The sequence below is a fragment of the Barbus barbus genome, assembly GCF_936440315.1.
Source record: "Barbus barbus genome assembly, chromosome: 30".
In the NCBI taxonomy this organism is placed as follows: domain Eukaryota; kingdom Metazoa; phylum Chordata; class Actinopteri; order Cypriniformes; family Cyprinidae; genus Barbus; species Barbus barbus.
Genome location: NC_136758.1, coordinates 8,984,477 through 9,005,586, shown reverse-complemented (window position 1 = coordinate 9,005,586; position 21,110 = coordinate 8,984,477). Strand labels below are relative to the sequence as shown.

Genomic DNA, 21,110 nt, shown 5'->3' with positions numbered 1-21,110 from the left:
CAGTGTGTAAAGAATATTCAAATGCCTCAAACCTATGTGATGTCATCATGGTCCAGAATTACAACATTCCAAACTTGATCTCATTGAAAGACTGTCTAAAGTATATAACAGTGTAACATTTGCCTTTCATTTATACAAACACCCCCCATAAATCACTTACAAAACCGCAAGATTCACTATCTACAGTAGGTCAAATCTGCAAATTTGGGGATTTTGAAAATATTTTATGACTATGTCAGAACTTACGAAACAATATTCATGAGCAAAGGTAAATGTAACTGCACATTAAGGAATAACACAACCAACCAGCCACTTTAAATGTTTGGTCTTTTGTGACTGGTCCATCAGATAATTCTTTTGAAGGCGATAGCAAAACAACATAGATAAAAACCATAGTGAGTAGAGCCATATTTAATTTTGATCAGATATGAAAATTAGGCTGTCAGGTATGAAATGTTCATTTACAAAATAGGAAATGACAATGTATTAACCACATTATTTGCATGTTTACATTTGAGTTGAAAACATTACTAATTAAAAAAAAGTTACCTTAAATATACACTAAAGCACTCAATTTACAATTACAAGCTAAAGCAAAAGTAATTAAAACCATATAGCTATGCAATTCGAACAATTTTAATTTCAAGTGTTTTTAAAATCAATAGTTTATTTAAAAATGGAGTATAGTATACATTAGAAATGTTCACAAGGCAGCTGAATATTTTATCTTGTGAGGATGTTATCAATGTGGCTGATAGCAGACAAACAATGGCCACAAACTGACACCAAAACACTTTTTCCAGGCATGTCAGTGTTTCAAAGTCCTGCAGAAGGTGAAGCATCTGTCATTTAGATGAAATGACTGCGTATAGAGAGATCTTTCTACATAGACCTACATGTGGCCTAAAGTCCCCTTATATGATGTTGTGCTGAGAAATATTCTTACTTCACAATCACAACAGCATCAAAACTAGTATTAAAATAAAAAAAAATGCTTGAATATGTATATACAATGAGAAACACATACTGTATATTGCATGCATAACTTTTCAAACAGTGAAAATAGACAGAATTTTTGCAATTACTACAAACAGTTTGATCATTAAATTTGTATATCAAACGTGACCCTGGACCGGTCATAAAGGGTCAAGGGTTACATGAAAACCAGTCATAAAGGGTCTATTTAAAAAAAAAAATTTTTTAATAAGCTTTCCATTGGTGTGTGGTTTGTTAGGATAGGACAATATTTGGCTGAGATACAACTATTTGAATATATGGAATCTGAGCAAAAAAATCAAAATATTGAGAAAATCACCTTTAAAGTTGTCCAAATGAAGTCTTTTGCAATACATATTACTAATCAAAAATTAAGTTAATATATTTACGGTAGGAAATTTACAAAATCTTCATGGAACATGATCTTTACATAATATCCTAATGATTTTTGGCAGAAAAGATCATTTTGATATAAAGATGATTTAACATAAAATCAATAATTTTGACCCATATAATGTATTTTTAGCTATTGCTACAAATATATCCCAGCGACTTATGACTGGTTTTGTGGTCCAGGGTCACAAATGAATTTTAAGGAAAAAAAGAGAAAAGCATTTTAATAGAGGGATAAAAGGGCAAAGAAATTGTTTAACCATCACAATTTGTTTATCAGTTTGATATAGAAAAATAGAGAAAAGAAATAAATGTTTCGATTGCCTAAATCGTGATTGTTTTTGATCAATCGCTCATGTTTTCTTTTTACACTGCTTCTTGCATTTGACAGACGTTCCCTCATGAGTACATGGTGAGTTCAATCCACTAAAACACAGATACACAGAAACAGGTTGTAAGTGTATGAACTATTAAGCATGTGTACATGTTTGGAAATATGGGGGGGGGGGTAAAGTTTACACCGGGATTACCTCAGTCTCATCAAGAGTTATCTTTCCATTTTCACACAGTCTCTGGAATATTCCTAATGAAAAGAATAAAGACCGTTCATATGCAATAAATACAAAACATAATACCCAGGAGTATTTCTTCACACACACGTGTATTGATGTATGTATGTATGTATATATATATATATATATATATATATATATATATACACACACACACACGCACATTATATACATACAGTTGTGCTGATAAGATTACATACCCCTTGAGGAATATGCAAATATGTGAATATTCTAAATAAGTGGGATCATGAAAATTGCATGTTATTGTTTAATACTGTCCTGAATAAGCTATTTCACATTACAGATGTTTATATATTCTCCACAAGACAAAATAGTAACTGAATTTATAAAAATGACCCCATTCAAAAGTTTGCATACTCTTGAATCTTAATACCGTGTGTCGTTTCCTGTATGATCTACGACTGTCTTTCTGTTTTGTGATAGTTTATTTAACCTTTATTTAACCAGAAGAGACTCTCTGAGATTAAAAATCTCTTTCGGAGGAGTGTCCTGGCCAAAAATGGTCCCTTCTTGGTCCTGAGCAGTTCAACTGCCTGCTGTTCTTCAGAAAATCCTCCAGCTCCTGCACATTTTTTGGTTTTCCGACATTTTCTGCATATATGAACCCTTTCCAACAGTGATTGTATGATTCTGAGATCCATGTTTTCATATGGAGTACAACTGGCCTATCGGTAAGCCCCTCCCCTTGAACGCAGACTAGCCAATGGCAGTTGAGTATCAGTTGCACGAGGAGCGGAACTCTGACATCTTTAGGTTTCAGGGCCATAGAGAAACATTGGAAGATCCGAAGCTCGCAATGGTTTTATGGGGTTTATGCTTCAAAAATGGAAAACCATGTGCCTGGGGTATTTGTAACACTGATTCCAGGTATCTGAGAGGATGGGCAATATAATTTATTTTATTACATTTCCCCAAACAAAACAGAGCAAAATGTTCCTAAGTATTCAACCTCAATACAAATGAAGACAAAAACGTTAATTTTCTGGTTGTCTCACACTCGTTAAGTTACAATGTTCATCTGTTCAAGCAGAACGTTAACGTTATCTTGTGCTTCAGCAAGGTATCGCTGGCTAAAACTAGCTAACGTTAAAGTTAGTCCATGCTAATGTATAAACCTAAATAGCAGACTGCTCTTGCGTCTTGTACAGTGTAGGTCAAAAACACATAAACGAAGGTCTACATTTCAGTGTCTCTTCATATTAAACTGGTTAAATGGTGTGCGGTGTGCTTCAGGGATTCAATCTGGACCGGCAATTTACGTGGACTTAAAGACTATGGCCCTAAGGTACACTGCACGCCAACTTCTGAGCTTAAAATGGTTTTCTTATCGTTTACCTAAAGACTCTTATGAACTTTGTCAAGATGCTGGCTTGCTGCGTCCTAAACGATACATACATCGGGGCTCGAGGCTCATGCCTTTTTGTCTCATCTTCTCCTAATATATTTAACTTTGTCACTGCATGCCGGCGTAAGATTAACAGTTTGCCTTCCACTGGTGTCGATCATAGGAATTTAATATCTGTCCCCTGCGTGGAGTATAAGCCACTGCCGTCTTCATCGCATAGCCCGATTCATGCTGCATTGTTTAATGCCCGCTCTGTGAATAATAAGGCGCTGCATTTAGCTGATCTAACCTCTGATAAAAACTTGGACTTTCTGTTTTTAACTGAAACGTGACAAAGGAGATGATGGACTACTGTTTAATCAGTTCACTCCTCCTGGATTTGGAACTTTAAACCTCCCGAGGTCATCTGGTAGAGGTGGTGGTATTATTGCGGTCTACAATTGGCAGTTCAACGTCAGTGCTGTGACCATTCCTCAATATTCAACATTTGAGGGCTTGGTCTTAAGTGTCTCTGGCTCTATTTCTACAATAGCATCAGTAAATGTTTATACCTTTTGTAATAGCTGTGTATGTGTTCCTCAATTGCCCTCAGTGTGAAAAGATGGATCTCCAAATTATACAGTCACTGTTGGAAAGGGTTCAAATATGCAGAAGATGCTGGAAAACCAACGAATGTGCAGGAGCTGGAGGATTTTTCTGAAGAACAGCAGGCAATTTAACTGCTCAGGACCAACAAGGGACTCGTCAACAACTATCACAACACAGAAAAACAGTCGTAGATCATCCAGGAAACAACACAGATTATCAAGATTCATATATGTAAACTTTTGAATTTCTTATCAATTCAATTATTTTGTCTTGTGGAGTATATATAAACATCTGTTATGTGAAATAGTTTATTCAGGAGAGTACTAAATAAAAATAACATGCATGATCCCTCTTGTTTAGTTACATATATATATATATACATATATATATATATATATATATATATATATATATATATATATATAGTGGGGATCGAAAGTTTGGGAACCCCTTGCAGAATCTGTGAAAATGTGGATAATTTTACCAAAATAAGAGAGATCATACAAAATGCATGTTATTTTTTATTTAGTACTGTCCTGAGTAAGATATTTTCAATAAAATATGTTTACATATAGTCCACAAGACAAAAAAATAGCTGAAATTATTAAAATAACCACATTCAAAAGTTTGGGAACCCTTGGTTCTTAATACTGTGTGTGGTTACCTGGATGATCTACGACTGTTTTTTTGTTTTGTGATGGTTGTTCATGAGTCCATTGTTTGTTCTGAACAGTTCAACTGAGCACTGTTCTTCAGAAAAATCCTCCAGGTCCTGCAGAATCTTCAGTTTTCCAGCATCTTTTGTATATTTTAACCCTTTCCAGCAGTAACTGTATGATTTTGAGATCCACCTTTTCACGCTGAGGATGATTGAGGGACTCAAACACAACAATTAAAAAAGGTTCAAACATTCACTGATGTTCCTGAAGGAAACACGATGCATTAAGAGCCGGGGGGTGAAAACTTTTTGAATTTGAAGCTCAAGGTAAATTGTACTTCATTTGTCTTCCAGGAAACATGCAAGTATCTTCTGTCGCGTCAGAAGGGCAGTACTAAATGGAAAAATATGATATTTCAACAAAATAAGAAAAATTTGGACATCTTCATCCTGTTAAAAAGTTTTCACCCCCCGGCTCTTAATGCATCGTGTTTCCTTCAGGAACATCAGTGAATGTTTGAACCTTTTTTAATTGTTGTGTTTGAGTCCCTCAATCATCCTCAGCGTGAAAAGGTGGATCTCAAAATCATACAGTTACTGCTGGAAAGGGTTCAAATATGCAAAAGATGCTGGAAAACTGAAGATTCTGCAGGACCTGGAGGATTTTTCTGAAGAACAGTGCTCAGTTGAACTGTTCAGAACAAACAAGGGACTCATGAACAACCATCACAAAACAAAAAAACAGTCGTAGATCATCCAGGTAACCACACACAGTATTAAGAACCAAGGGTTCCCAAACTTTTGAATGTGGTTATTTTAATAATTACAGCTATTTTTTTGTCTTGTGGACTATATGTAAACATCTTTTATGGAAAATATCTTACTCAGGACAGTACTAAATAAAAAATAACATACATTTTGTATGATCTCTCGTATTTTGGTAAAATTATCCACATTTTCACAGATTCTGCAAGGGGTTCCCAAACTTTCGCATGCCACTGTATATATATATATATATATATTTTATTTTTTTTTTTTTTTTTTTTGTCCTCATCAAACTGCATTGCGACGGTTTCTGTCCAGTACACTGGAGTCCTACTCACTGGCCATGCAGTTCAAACGCATGACAAGGCATATGAAACCCTCCAGAGAGATATGTTCGGTAGCACCACCATACCGCACAAACATGAGATTCAGGACATCTTCATTTAGATGCAGGCCTAGGGTACAATAACCATGACAGTATATTTGCAATTTGTGAATAAACATGTTATATCAATATTTCAATATTATATCGTGGGTCATTGGACACAGAGGGTGGCTATTATGCTGGCAGTAACATTTACAATAATATTGTAATGCAAATATTGAATACTAACCTACTACTAAGAAGATTACAATATTTTCAACCATGGTTCACCAGAGCAAAGCATAAACTGTAACAGAGCAAAGTCTCAACCTGTTTTCTCTAATGCATTTTGCAGTTCGTTGAAAGACAGAACGCCATCCCTGGAAGAATCCATGCTGTAGAATATATTCTGTAAAAAAAAAAAAATCTTAAATGTAACGCAATACATAGCTAAATTTCTTGTCTAAATACAATAAAAATCTATAGCTAAATTCCAGGCTTTCCACTCACCTTGTATGTCAAAATACGGTTCCATAGACGAATGAATTCTGGTCCGCGGAGTCTTCCAGTAACATTGAACTATTGTTATTATTACAGTCATGGAATACTTCTAGAGATAAAACATGTTTCTTTACAATATGACTGCAGATACAAGCTGAACCTGGGAAATAATCATCATCATTCAACAAATTATTTTAAATGTTTTAATTACATGCTTAAAGAATAAAGGATACATCTGACATGGCTATTATACTTCTACAGGAATCCAGGCCAAATCCTTCAGTGTTTTTATGCCCTAAAAAGGTATAAGTCACAAAAGATACATTAGTGAGATTTCAAAACTAGCTACAGTATATTTCACATAGAATGGACAGGATTTTTAAAACACTCACCTCCAAGTAGGTTTTCATGAAGAAGCCATTGAAGTTTCTCAGCATCAACAACTTTATACTGTTTCCAAAGGAGACATTCAAAAGATTGAAGCATGTTATATTGTTAAGCACAGCAGCTGCAGTTTAATGTAATTTTTGATAATAAATTAGCTTTCATATTTACTTGATCAGAATATTGCCGAAACAGTGCTTTAGGTTTTGATCTTTCATCCACTTCTTCAGTGTAATGGACCTGAACGTGAGAAAAGATAATGAAGAGAAAACTGCTAAAATGACAGTTTTAACCAGTTTTATACATACATACATACATAGAGTTTAGAGTCCTAAAGCTGAGTTATAATATCTGGTCTTATTTCCATCTTATAGCTGCATTAACAAAAACAGGATTTAGTTGCCCATAATTGCAGATTTGCTTAAAGATTAACTATTTCAGTTTGTAATTCTCTGATTGCATATTGACAAACTCAAACAAGAGAATACTAATACTTTTGCACAATTATTCTGTGTATTATTACCTCAGACCCGCCTAAAATATCCACAAGAAAACCTCTCTCCATTCTTTCAGTGTCCTTTCTAAAAGAAAAAAATGTAACCATATTTTCCACGCATAAATAAAATGTTAGTGTATCAGTCCTTCATGCAACTTACTGAATGTGAATCTCATTTTTGCTGAGAACTGACAGCATGAATTCTCCTTTCGTTTTGGGCTGGTATGTGGATGGTACGATGAGATACTCTCCCGGCTCCAGCCTGAAGAATTTCATCACCTGTCTTGCACGCTGAAATGGTTTGCTTGTTACCATAGGCTTTCTTCCATGAAAAAAGGTTGATCCAAGCTTTCCCTCAGATCTCATCTAACAGATAATAATACAAAATTTAATTTCACTGAACATGTAAAATGAATGTGCCAGAAAGGTATAACAAACAGTGTAATATGTATTTACACAACCTGAAATACATTTTTTAAACCAATGTGATTAACACAACAAACTGTGATATAATTTATATATTTTACTTGCCTCGGGTGGAATCTGTGAAAGTTCAAAATAAAAAAAAGGTTACACTTCAAACACAAAGGCATCATACATACACAGTACAACCATATTTATTGCCTTTTTTGTTAATACTGACTGCAAACACGTAGAAGCCGATGCTATGGTGTGCAGCACTGCGTCTGTGTCTCTTGTCAGGTTTCTGTATGAGAGTCACCAGAACATTGTTCTGGCCCTGATCGCAGGCTTTATCAAACTCGTTAATCCTCAGCCAAAACTGGGGGTTTTTATAGAAGCTGTCTACAATCACAGAAGAGGGATTATTAGAAGCAGGTTTGCATTCATAACCAGCTTTTATAATTCAGGAAAAGCACCTGCATAACTTCTGCAGCCTCCGTCTGTGCTCCCCAAAACCCAGCTGCCATGGTAGTACTTGGAAATCCAGTAACAAGCAGACTTCCCTTCCAGAAAATCAGGAAAGATACAGCAGATATCCATGTTGTCAAATGTTCTAAGGAAATCGTTCATTGACATCCTGCAAAAAAAAAAAAATAAATGTAAATAAAAATTATCCTAGACAACAATGTATTTTGTGTTTTAGTACATTTTAAAAATGTAATGTTCATGCTCACCAGAACTCTCCATTTTCATTCACAAGGAGTAGTTTGCGGTCCTCATTGCTCACTGTGTTCCACAAAGGTGATCTGAAAGAATTATGCAAATTGAATATCAGGACAAAGGCTAACTTTATCAATAATAACAATTATAAAAGTATAACAATTATAAAATTTTACAATTTTTGTTAGTTAAGGACTGCATGTCTACTTCCCTTTGCTTTTTTGCAGAAAAAATTGATGTTTTATATTTGTACTGCCAGTTGTTCTGGTCTGGTCTTTGGTTATCTGCTATAATGTTGAATAAAAGCAGAGCTTACTTGTCACTCCAGTCTCCTTTCCACTCACTGTCTCCCCATGGGTTCAACAATCTAACCAGCGTAACTGGGTTTCTATCACTCATGACCTGGTGAATAAATGTGGCAGACATTTATAATATTTTTAATAGTATCTTTAAAAGACTATAAACAAAATGTTACATTTTACAATTTTGCAATACTTTTACATGAATTATGAAGTAAAATGCTTATTTGCAATTATTTGGTGCATTCAGTGGATGGTAAAAGATTCTTCTCAGCAAGTTCCCACACACTTTCTAACAGGAACAAGCTTGTGAAGTCTAGAAAGGATTCTGAAAAATCTCCCTGAAGCAACCTATGGTTAAAGTCCATGCTTAATATGTTCCTCGCACATTATAAATGGATTTTAATACATGCAATTATAGGTACATCACAGAAAATTAGAATATGGTGAAAAAGTACTTATTTCAAAAAGTGAAACTTTCATATATTTTAGATTCAATAAATGTGAAGTAAAACACTTCAAAAGTTTTTTGTTTTAATTTTGATGATTAGAGCTTACAGCTAATAAAAGTCAAAAATCAGTATCTCAAAATATTAGAATATTTCCTAAAATGAATCAAAAAAAGGATTTGCAAAACAGAAAAGTTCAAGTTCTTCAAAGTATGTTAATTTATGCACTCAATACTTGGTCGGGGCTCCTTTAGCACAAATTCCAGCATCAGTGAGGTGTGGCATGGAAGCGATCAACCTCTGGCGCTGCTGAGGCACTATTGAGCCTTGACTTTGGACTTTATAAAACACAATGGACCAACACCAGCAGAAGTCACGGCACCCAAAATCATCACTGACTTCGGAAACGTCACACTGGACTTCAAGCAGCTTAGATTCTGTGCCTCTCCATTCTTCCACCAGACTCCAGAACTTGATTTCCAAATGAAAAGCAAAAATTACTTTTATCTGAAAAGAGGACTTTGGACCACTGAGCAACAGTCCAGTTCTTTTTCTCCACAGCCCAGGTAAGATGCTTCTGACGTCGTTTCTGTTTCAGAAGTGGCTTGGTCCTTTTCCTGAAGACATCTGAGCGTGGTGACTCTTGATGCACTGACTCCAGCTTCAGTTCACTCCTTGTGAAGCTCTGCCAAGTGTTTGAATCGGCTTTGCTTGACAGTATACTCAAGCTTGCGGTCATCCCTGTTACTTGTGTACATTTTCCTACCCAATTTCTTCCTTCCAGTCAACATTGCATTTAATATGCTTTGATACAGCACTCTGTAAACAGCCACACCTTTCAGTAATGACCCTCTGTGACTCACCCTCTTTGTGGAGGGCGTCAATGATCGTCTTCTGGACCATTGCCAAGTCAGCAGTGTTCCCCATTATTGTGGTTTCAAAGAACAAGAGATACCCAGCATTTATACTGTATGGATGGTCATTAATTGAAACTCAAATGTAAATATTTTAATATTTTGAGATACTGATTTTTGACTTTCATGAGCTGTAAGCTCTAATCATCAAAATTAAAACAAAAAACTTTTGAAGTGTTTTACTTTACATGTAATGCATCTAAAATATATGAACGTTTCACTTTTTGAAATAAGTTACAAGAAAAAAAATGAACTTTTTCACATATTGTGGGAAGTCGTGGCCTAATGGTTAGAGAGTCGGACTCGTAATCCAAAGGTTGTGGGTTCGAGTCTCGGGCCGGCAGGGATTGTAGGTGGGGGGAGTGAATGTCCAGCGCTCTCTCCACCCTCAATACCACGACTGAGGTGCCCTTGAGCAAGGCACCGAACCCCTAACTGCTCCCCGGGCGCCGCAGCATAAATGGCTGCCCACTGCTCCGGGTGTATGTTCACGGTGTGTGTGTGTTCACTGCTGTGTGTGTGCACTATGGATGGGTTAAATGCAGAGCACGAATTCCGAGTATGGGTCACCATACTTGGCCGTATGTCACTTCACTTCACTTCATATTCTAATTTTCTGAGATGTACCTGTAGTTGGCATCAGTGAGGGTTGCCAGGTCTGAGTAACAAAATCCTCCTAAATGCTAATTAAGACTGAAGTTTTTTTGTTTTGATTTGTTTTGGTTTTGTTTTTTGTCGTTGTTGTTTTTGTTTTTGGTTTTTTGATCAGGAAAGGGAGGGGGCTGCTTTAACCTGTGGACTAAAAAAACTACCCACAGCAATAGTGTAAAAATAGCCCAATTATGAGGGTAAACTGCAGACTTGGCAACACCACCATTATATTTTAGGAAAGGGTCCACTGCAAGAGGGGTCTGTGGCATTAAAAAGTTTAAACATCCCTGATTTGATTTTTAAAACATTTCTACAAGCCATTCAAAGAGATTTTAGGGTTCATCGGATGCAAAATTCACTTTACAAGTTGTTTGAACATAAGTGTGTGTTGGAAGTGTGTGTACACATCCATCCTATAATGATAAAAATCCACCCAGTGTTTTTTTTTTTAATCCCTATTTTAAAATCCCCTTTCTCAAATCAGGCTGTTCTGAGATTCCTGTCAGAATGACGTAGTTCTGTACAGGCCACTCATACGATAGTTGATTGACAAGACCGTCGTACCTTAGACCTGCCCTGAGTGAGCTGAGAGCTGTCCGGCATTGTATCGACTCCGGTGCAGGGGAAGACAAGAATGTCTCCGATTAAGCGATTGAGGTGTTTTGTTGTTGGATGTAATAATGAACATAGCACTCGTCATTTAGTCCCGACATCTGAGCTGCTGAAGACGCAGGGTATTAAAGTTACTTTTGTTTTGAAGGGAATGCGCCGATACCCGATCTGCCTAAATATGTCTATGTTCGCACGAATCATTCAGCTTCTACAGAAGAATTGAGTATAAGGGTTTTTTTATGAATCTTTGCAAATCGCCTTTCATAATAACGTGCTAGTTAGCCAGTTTCGTGGCTAAAGTAAACAGTACTGCTCGTCACCTCATGGAAGAGAGGGGAGGGGCAAGCATAGCTCATTAGCATTTAAAGCAACATGGACTAGAATGGCTTGATAAAAACAGAGCTGATTTTGACATGGTAAAAAAGGAATTGAGAAATTTTAACCATAGTATGTTATAGCCTTTTCAATAAAACCCTAAAGAATCATATCAACTTGTGGAAAATGAGCATCTGATGACCCCTTTAAGCAAAAAGGCCAAATCGCTGACTGGACTCCAGGCATTATCTTTTGTCTTTAAAATATTTATCTTGGGATTTTATGATATAATCTGATGCACGCTGAGACTTGAATTGTGCAGTCTTACCTTGTCAACCTTTGTCACGGTGTAAGCGTGGCCCAAGACTATGCCATTTGGTAACCGTTGCTCTTTCTGATTATGTGGAAACATACACAAATTATCAGGAGACAGATGGCACTGTGTAAAAGTGTTCAAGTTGCTGGAATCCCTTGTGTTTTTTATTATTTTTTTTTTTTTTGTCTAGGCATACAAGAGAAAAGATTTTGGAGGGGGTTTGCTGAGTGAGTGTGTGTGCATTTTTCTGACAAATGAGAACATAAATTTGTATAATGACATGGCATTACAAGGAGAAGGTGACTTTTGAGGACATAGACCCATGTTCCCATTTTTCAAAACGCTTATGAATCATACAGAGTGAGTTTTTTTAAGAAAGTAAAAATGCAAAAGGTTTCCTGTGAGGGCTACGTTTAGGTGTAGGGTTGGTTTAGGGCACTAGCACATACAGTTTGTACAATATAAAAACCATTACTCGTATGGGATGTCCCCACTTTTCACAAAAACAAAAGTGTGTGTGTTAGAAGGTAATTTGGGGTTTAGTTAGTGAATAAGATGGCTAACATCACTTACAGCATCTTTAAATGTAAACTATATAATCAAAGGAATCACAATAATCCTTTATTTAAATTATTACTTTAATATATTAATGTTTTTAGTTTAGCATGATGTAAGATATAATTACTCTTTACTTACCCCTGGTGGAGTTTCACATCCCATAAGGACCTCTGACTGGTAAGCTCGGTGCATTATCTCCCACAAATCAGTAGGAGCTGTTTTCAGTTCATAGTGCATATGAACCCCACCGGTAAAGTCCAAGAGGGCCTCAGATACTCGACCAGCATGCATGTCAGCGTAGGAGCCGCACACCCTGGAACAGTCATTATTACTGAAAATCTTCAACCACAGGTCAAATTACAGCCGTGCTTATATTGAATACAACAGCACTATGAGACTTTATAAAGTCACAGAAAAAGATGTACAGGCACTTACTTGGCATATGCTTTCTCCAGCAAGGCAGGCCAGAACTCATTAAATGTTTTTGATTTCACAAAAATCAGCTGACGGTCGATTGTTGGCAGTTTGTCATCAATCACAACGTCGTACCAGTTTCCAAACCGCCAGAACTGTAAATTCATATTACCAGAACTGTGATAGAACAACTGATACAATGAATCACAAAACAGGAACTGCTATTGCTTGGGGTTTTGATGCTGTCAATTATGTCATGGAAAAGAGAGGAACTTACTCTGAAGTGAAATAAACCAGTATAATTGTGGCTGAATGATTGTCCACCTGGAACGACCTTATGTAATAATTCGGTTTGAAATGTTAGAGCCCCGACAGAGGCCAAAAACCAACAATTGCCTAAGAAGAAGAAGAAAAAAATACCAGCTGCCACAGTGAATTTGATATCTTTCATATCTCTCAACTCACATCTGAAGTTTTGCTAGTGAAAGCATTTACCTTGTTTTCAAGATTTTTTTTTTTACATTTTTCGTGACTGAGTTAACACTTGCTGTATAGATTGTTATTTTTTGTTTTAAAGAAAAAACAACAGTAATTAGAAAAAGCAGTGTTTTTTTGTTTTTTCCAAAATGGTATAAACATTTTCCAGGGCAAACTAATATGTATTTATGGTTTGTCTGATTGCAGGGGTGTCCAAACCTGCTCCTGCAGAGTTTAGCTCCAACCCTAATTAAACATACTTGAACCAGCTTATCAGCGTCTACAGATTCACTAGAAACCTCTAGGCAAGTGTGGGTTGGCAACATCAATATTGTGGTTACAGACATACCTACTCTTCCTTGGGCATAGTCAAGCCTGGACACTGTCTCTACAATCAATTCAGCTGCATGTGGACACAATACCTGAAAGAAAATAAGTAATACACCTTCAGTATTGGTCAACAGATCCATGAAAGGGATCTTTTGAGTGATGGTATTTTTAGTAATGCCATTCTCTTTTTCATCTTTCTGAATAGGACCAGAATCTCCTATAATATGTAACTACAGATGAAGTTTATTATGTCTTGTAAATTTTTTTAAGCATTTAGCTTGTCACAGTCAGCTGATTTTAAAATAAGACTCTTTTAGCTTTCAACAAAAGTGTATATTTTACACTCCTTATACAATTTTGTGCAATATTGTCAGAGCACACATGCCAAATGCTTCAAGCAAAACGCAGGGCTGCCTACATACCATTGGTCTTATCCACTCCACCCTGGCCATTTCATCTGATTTCAGCAGCCCTTCGCCAATAGAACGGAGATCTGGTGGGAAAAACTCATCAACAAATCTCTGATTTGTCTTGAGACAGTAGTCTTGTAAAAAGTTGTAGTCCTGATCCATGAACTTCAGAGGATTTGTTTCAGAGCCCATGCCACCCTTCATATTGCGATTGTTTATGACTTTTAAGCACATGCCATGTGGAACCGCTGGAGGAGACATTTTGAAATCTGTCTGGATTTTATTTTTTAAGAGGGAAATACAATAAAAATACAAATATATTACAATGCTGTGAAAAAATGACCTCTGACACATTCATGTCCAGCAAATTTACCACATGACATTCCCTGCTGCCAGAAGTCCCAGCCACGAACTGTTCCTCTTCATTTTAAAATCATTTAAGAGGTGTACATACTCTGACAACTTGATGCATCTGTACATCTTGCAGTTCTAGATGACTGTTCTCTTTGGCATGTCTACATGTCTCACTTACATTTGAAACTTGAAGCTTTTATCCAACGCACTGCATTCATAGTATACATTTTAACTATTGTTAGTGCCATGCTCTAATGTTTATGCTTCAGGTATGCACACACAGTGTGTAATAACTTCTTACAGAAATGTACAGTAAATTTGCACTAGCACACAAGTACTTTACTTTGCATAGATTACAGAATAAATGAAAAAAAAATGTAATTAAATTCATACAAGCATTAATACAATTCGATCAGTTTTCATTAATACAAAGTGTGTTTTCCACCAACTAGTTTGTATCTACAAGTAAAATATAGATCATCCATTCTTAATAGACTAATGAACTTTAACTTATTGCATTACTGAAATGAATCAAATGTAAGTGTACCGTCAATGATGCAGCAAATCACTGGAACAAGAAATTTTACCCTAAAGCCTGGTTGTCTTCTCTGTCTGTGAGTGGCTTTTACACGTTTGCCCTATTTCATGCTTTTAAAACAGCTGAAGCCCCACCCAACTCCCAGCTTATGTTTTTATTAACAAAGAAGTGATTGGCAGTAAGTCTTTGTCATTCTGAGAAACTAAAATCCTTCACATTTGCCACAGCAAAAAAAAAAAAAAAAATGTTGGCCAACATGTTTCACAATATGCAAATGATTATTTTCCCCCTCAGAAGAAACAAAAATTGGCCATATGTGCACAGTTTATTTCTGTGCCAGCATTATAAAATGCAGCTTGTTAGGATACTATCACCGTGTGATAGTATGTTAGCACTCTTTTACAGTATTGATTTAATGTAAAGCCTCCAAAAATGCATTCTGTGCAGCAGATACCAGTTCGTCATGCCTGGACTTGCTTTGAATGTTGCGTTCTACTCACGTTTCTTCATTATAATGATCATGAATGGCAATTGATATTATCTGCAATTAATTTATGCATTATATATGTCTATAAATGATGGCCATATTGGCCCATTTTACTATTGCACTGCATAATATGCTGACATGGTTTAACATGGCCTCAAGTAACTTTAGAGTGTTTGACATTTTCTTGGCAAGTGAACTCTTGTGACAGGTAGGCCTACTTAGGCATGTAAATCCTTGACATGCCAGTACAGTATATGCAAATAAAACCCAGTCACCTCAGATCAAGTATGATCCCTGAAAGATTAAATATAGTTTGATATTGCCAGGCCCCCTACGGTGGCCGAGAGAGCTCAACGTGCTGCAACTTCAGAAAACATGTGCAAATAGAAAAAACACCAGCAAATCAAGAAAACATCATCATTTTGGCAGCACATGTGCTGTAAATCCTCAGAACATGCAAATTAAGAAACGCTGCAAATCCTCACAACACATGCAAATTGAGAAGCGCTGCAAATGCTCACAACACATGCAAATTCAGAAACGCTGCAAATCCTCACAACACATGGCATATGCTTTCTCCAGCAAGGCAGGCCAGAACTCATTAAATGTTTTTGATTTCACAAAAATCAGCTGACGGTCGATTGTTGGCAGTTTGTCATCAATCACAACGTCGTACCAGTTTCCAAACCGCCAGAACTGTAAATTCATATTACCAGAACTGTGATAGAACAACTGATACAATGAATCACAAAACAGGAACTGCTATTGCTTGGGGTTTTGATGCTGTCAATTATGTCATGGAAAAGAGAGGAACTTACTCTGAAGTGAAATAAACCAGTATAATTGTGGCTGAATGATTGTCCACCTGGAACGACCTTATGTAATAATTCGGTTTGAAATGTTAGAGCCCCGACAGAGGCCAAAAACCAACAATTGCCTAAGAAGAAGAAGAAAAAAATACCAGCTGCCACAGTGAATTTGATATCTTTCATATCTCTCAACTCACATCTGAAGTTTTGCTAGTGAAAGCATTTACCTTGTTTTCAAGATTTTTTTTTTTACATTTTTCGTGACTGAGTTAACACTTGCTGTATAGATTGTTATTTTTTGTTTTAAAGAAAAAACAACAGTAATTAGAAAAAGCAGTGTTTTTTTGTTTTTTCCAAAATGGTATAAACATTTTCCAGGGCAAACTAATATGTATTTATGGTTTGTCTGATTGCAGGGGTGTCCAAACCTGCTCCTGCAGAGTTTAGCTCCAACCCTAATTAAACATACTTGAACCAGCTTATCAGCGTCTACAGATTCACTAGAAACCTCTAGGCAAGTGTGGGTTGGCAACATCAATATTGTGGTTACAGACATACCTACTCTTCCTTGGGCATAGTCAAACCTGGACACTGTCTCTACAATCAATTCAGCTGCATGTGGACACAATACCTGAAAGAAAATAAGTAATACACCTTCAGTATTGGTCAACAGATCCATGAAAGGGATCTTTTGAGTGATGGTATTTTTAGTAATGCCATTCTCTTTTTCATCTTTCTGAATAGGACCAGAATCTCCTATAATATGTAACTACAGATGAAGTTTATTATGTCTTGTAAATTTTTTTAAGCATTTAGCTTGTCACAGTCAGCTGATTTTAAAATAAGACTCTTTTAGCTTTCAACAAAAGTGTATATTTTACACTCCTTATACAATTTTGTGCAATATTGTCAGAGCACACATGCCAAATGCTTCAAGCAAAACGTAGGAAAATTTTGAGAAACGCTGCAAATCCTCACAACACATGCAAATTAAGAAACGCTGCAAATCCTCACAACACATGCAAATTGAGAAGCGCTGCAAATGCTCACAACACATGCAAATTAAGAAACGCTGCAAATGCTCACAACACATGCAAATTGAGAAACGCTGCAAATCCTCACAACACATGCAAATTAAGAAACGCTGCAAATCCTCACAACACATGCAAATTAAGAAACGCTGCAAATCCTCACAACACATGCAAATTAAGAAACGCTGCAAATCCTCACAACACATGCAAATTCAGAAACGCTGCAAATCCTCACAACACATGCAAATTAAGAAACGCTGCAAATCCTCACAACACATGCAAATTAAGAAACGCTGCAAATCCTCACAACACATTCAAATTAAGAAACGCTGCAAATCCTCACAACACATGCAAATGTCCTTTCTTTCATTAGCCTACTAAAAGGGCCTGAATAAATTTTAAAATATTATTCTTACTGACATTTTTATTTTGACCTGGTTTTAACAATTAATGAAGCATTGCGAATTTAATTTCATTAACCTTGAAATTATATTTAGTTGAGGATAAGTTAGCCATCTTACATAATAACGTTAATCGTGTAATTTGTCATTATTCATCTAATAATCCAAAAGACAAAGAAATCATGCAATCAGGGTGTTAAAATAAACAACAACAACAAAAAAACACTCACCTTTCAGTTCACCAACAACTCAACCAATAGCCACTGCACAATAAGCAAATCCCAGCTTGTCTGTCACTTTTTTGGGGTCCCCTTGAAACATTTCCATTGTGGTCCATGCAGCGCGTTTTTGTGAGGATTTGCAGCGTTTCTTAATTTGCATGTGTTGTGAGGATTTGCAGCGTTTCTTAATTTGCATGTGTTGTGAGCATTTGCAGCGTTTCTCAATTTGCATGTGTTGTGAGGATTTGCAGCGTTTCTCAATTTGCATGTGTTGTGAGCATTTGCAGCGTTTCTTAATTTGCATGTGTTGTGAGCATTTGCAGCGTTTCTCAATTTGCATGTGTTGTGAGCATTTGCAGCGTTTCTTAATTTGCATGTGTTGTGAGGATTTGCAGCGTTTTACAATTTGCATGTGTTGTGAGGATTTGCAGCGTTTCTCAATTTGCATGTGTTGTGAGCATTTGCAGCGTTTCTTAATTTGCATGTGTTGTGAGGATTTGCAGCGTTTCTCAATTTGCATGTGTTGTGAGCATTTGCAGCGTTTCTTAATTTGCATGTGTTGTGAGCATTTGCAGCGTTTCTCAATTTGCATGTGTTGTGAGCATTTGCAGCGTTTCTCAATTTGCATGTGTTGTGAGCATTTGCAGCGTTTCTAAATTTGCATGTGTTGTGAGGATTTGCAGCCTTTCTCAATTTGCATGTGTTGTGAGCATGTGCAGCGTTTCTAAATTTGCATGTGTTGTGAGGATTTGCAGCCTTTCTCAATTTGCATGTGTTGTGAGCATGTGCAGCCTTTCTCAATTTGCATGTGTTGTGAGCATTTGCACCGCATGTGTTGTCAAAATGATGAAGATGTTTTCTTGATTTGCTGGTGTTTTTTCTATATGCATGTGTTTTCTGAAGTTGCAGCGCGTTGAGCTCTCTCGGTCACCGTACCCAGGCAGTAAGAAATTAAACTGTGAAAGTAGTCCCAAAGCAAGTTTATTGGTTGCACGGCAGCACATAAAATCTTTTTTATGTATATACTGTTCCAACCCAGGTTCATGAAAATATGTGCCTCAAGTACATTTCTGCAACACCTTACTGCACATTTTGCGGCAGTTTCAAAGTGAAATGTCCAGAGTGGCGCTAAAACATACGTTCAATACGTGACTGTGGCACGTTTTTATTACAGGGTTGGTACTATCTATATATGACTGGATCGCTCATTGCGTTCTAAACTGCCGACAGGCAGTGAAGCCACCAGAAGGCGGTAATGCACCTATTTTCGTTGGTTGCCAGCCGCCGTTAAAAACCAAGAAGAAGAAGCCACCAGAAGTGTTCGAGGCGCCATCTTACTATTCCCCACCAGCAGAGAGCGCCATTCAGTCACAGCTAAAACACTTACCTAAAATCACCCAATGTGAACCAAATCAGTCACACAGGATTAGTTTTTATGTTAGGTGTATGTAAATTAATTTTTACTTCAGATGTTATCGGCAATGTTTATGGTCTTTTTGGGCAGGAAAAGCGATATATTTAAATCCTTTAGGTGGGTGTGTCTGCTGCGCACTGCCGACACAGGTAATGTAACGTTAAAGGAACGCTCCACTTGTTTTGAAAATAGGCTCACTTTCCAACTCCAAAAGAGTTAAACAATTGAGTTTTACCGTTTTCGAATCCATTCAGCCGGGGTGGGAGCACATTTTGCGCAGCTTGGCATAGATCATTGAATCTGATTAGACCGTAAGCATCTCGCTCAAAAACGACCAAAGAGTTTCAATAGTTTTCCTATTTAAAACTTGACCCTTCTGTAGTTACATTGTGTACTAAGACTGACGGAAAATGAAAAGTTGCGATTTTCTATGCCGATATGGCTAGGAACTATACTCTCATTCCAGCATAATAATCAAGAAACTTTGCTGCAGTACTGTGGGTGCAGCAAGCGTAATGATATTACGCAGCACCTGAAAGTAGTCCCCAGCTATATCATAACTTGCTACCTAGCTGAGGACTACTTTCAGGAGCTGTGTAATATCATCTTATGTAAGCAAAGATTCAAAGCTGCCAGATTTGCTTGGGCATTTATGAGGAGTGTGATGGCTTCTTTTTCTGTAGGAAGGATACCAAGGCATCAAGTTCCTGTCAATGAACTGAACCATGGTTCTTCTCTCCTTCCAGGGCAACTTCTTGAGCCTGTACATGGCCTCAGCTAGCAAGGGACTGTTGCTGAAGACATGCACTCGCATTCTGAATTCTCAAATTTCATTTTCTAGGTTGTTGTTTTTGTACCAAAGGAAACACAAGAAGTTCTGGTGGTCCTCACTGACTGCAAAGCAATGAAACATTTGCTGAATGTCAGCTGTTATATGGCAACTTGTTCTCAGTCCAGTAACACCCCAAGTAGGTTGTTGTTCATATTGGGCTCAGTCAGAAGAACACTGTTTAAAGACACTCCTTAATACTGAGTGCTATAAGACAACCCTAATTTGACCTTGCTTTTGTGGATGATAAAACCCAGAGATTGGAAGATACCAGCACTCTTCAGCTTTGGAAAGAGGTGGCGCAAGTTCTGCATGCTTGTTTTCAAAAATTTTAGCCATGAACTCAAGAAAATGGTTCTTCATTAGTGGTTGTTTTTTTCAGCATATGTGTGTGTGAATGGAGATGGTTACTTGCCTGCAGGGTTTAAATTGGGCCGGGGCCGTCCGGATCTGAGCCCCGGCACATGGACTCCAGGACTCGACATTAACGCTTCATTAACGCCAGACAAGTAACCTGATTAAAATTATCAGTAACCAAAAATAACTAGGCAATCACCAAAACTCAAGTATTATTCTGATTTTATTACATTTAGAGTAAGTGGCGAATAGTGGATATAGCTACTCCCAGCTTATGTTTTTATTAACAAAGAAGTGATTGGCAGTAAGTCTTTGTCATTCTGAGAAACTAAAATCCTTCACATTTGCCACAGCAAAAAAAAAAAAAAAAAATGTTGGCCAACATGTTTCACAATATGCAAATGATTATTTTCCCCCTCAGAAGAAACAAAAATTGGCCATATGTGCACAGTTTATTTCTGTGCCAGCATTATAAAATGCAGCTTGTTAGGATACTATCACCGTGTGATAGTATGTTAGCACTCTTTTACAGTATTGATTTAATGTAAAGCCTCCAAAAATGCATTCTGTGCAGCAGATACCAGTTCGTCATGCCTGGACTTGCTTTGAATGTTGCGTTCTACTCACGTTTCTTCAATATAATGATCATGAATGGCAATTGATATTATCTGCAATTAATTTATGCATTATATATGTCTATAAATGATGGCCATATTGGC

The 21,110-nt window shown here is 36.9% G+C and overlaps 1 protein-coding gene across 3 annotated transcripts; it reads right to left on the bottom strand.

Moving 5' to 3' along the window:
- Positions 1–208: 208 nt before the first annotated feature.
- LOC306850691 (calpain-1 catalytic subunit-like) lies at positions 209–15,038 on the bottom strand. 3 transcript variants are annotated; one of them, XM_079386485.1, is made up of 21 exons: positions 14,852–15,038; positions 13,963–14,223; positions 13,560–13,632; positions 13,011–13,129; positions 12,755–12,888; positions 12,458–12,632; positions 11,774–11,839; positions 8,522–8,607; positions 8,220–8,291; positions 7,962–8,122; positions 7,723–7,887; positions 7,244–7,449; positions 7,111–7,168; positions 6,759–6,827; positions 6,596–6,653; positions 6,437–6,498; positions 6,213–6,281; positions 6,033–6,111; positions 5,677–5,793; positions 1,920–1,972; positions 209–1,815 (listed from the first exon to the last, which is right to left on the bottom strand). In XM_079386485.1, the coding sequence occupies exons 2-12, from the start codon at positions 14,209–14,211 to the stop codon at positions 7,439–7,441; spliced, it is 1,311 nt and encodes a 436-aa protein (XP_079242611.1). In that variant the 5' UTR covers positions 14,212–14,223; positions 14,852–15,038; the 3' UTR covers positions 209–1,815; positions 1,920–1,972; positions 5,677–5,793; positions 6,033–6,111; positions 6,213–6,281; positions 6,437–6,498; positions 6,596–6,653; positions 6,759–6,827; positions 7,111–7,168; positions 7,244–7,438. The 3 variants fall into 3 exon arrangements, with proteins under 3 accessions (XP_079242611.1, XP_079242612.1, XP_079242610.1); XM_079386486.1 differs by having other exon boundaries at positions 216–1,815; positions 14,892–15,038; XM_079386484.1 differs by having other exon boundaries at positions 396–1,815; positions 13,963–14,219; positions 14,852–14,915.
- Between the last annotated feature and the right edge of the window lie 6,072 nt (positions 15,039–21,110).

Excerpts from the sequence above, each read along its gene's own strand:
- LOC306850691 (XM_079386485.1), bottom strand. The coding sequence starts at position 14,211 with ATGTCTCCTCCAGCGGTTCCACATGGCATGTGCTTAAAAGTCATAAAC. Across the intron at positions 12,889-13,010 it reads CTGGTTTATTTCACTTCAGA|TTCTGGCGGTTTGGAAACTG; the intron begins GTAAGTTCCTCT and ends ATGAATTTACAG. Across the intron at positions 8,123-8,219 it reads AATGAAAATGGAGAGTTCTG|GATGTCAATGAACGATTTCC; the intron begins GTGAGCATGAAC and ends TTTTTTTTGCAG.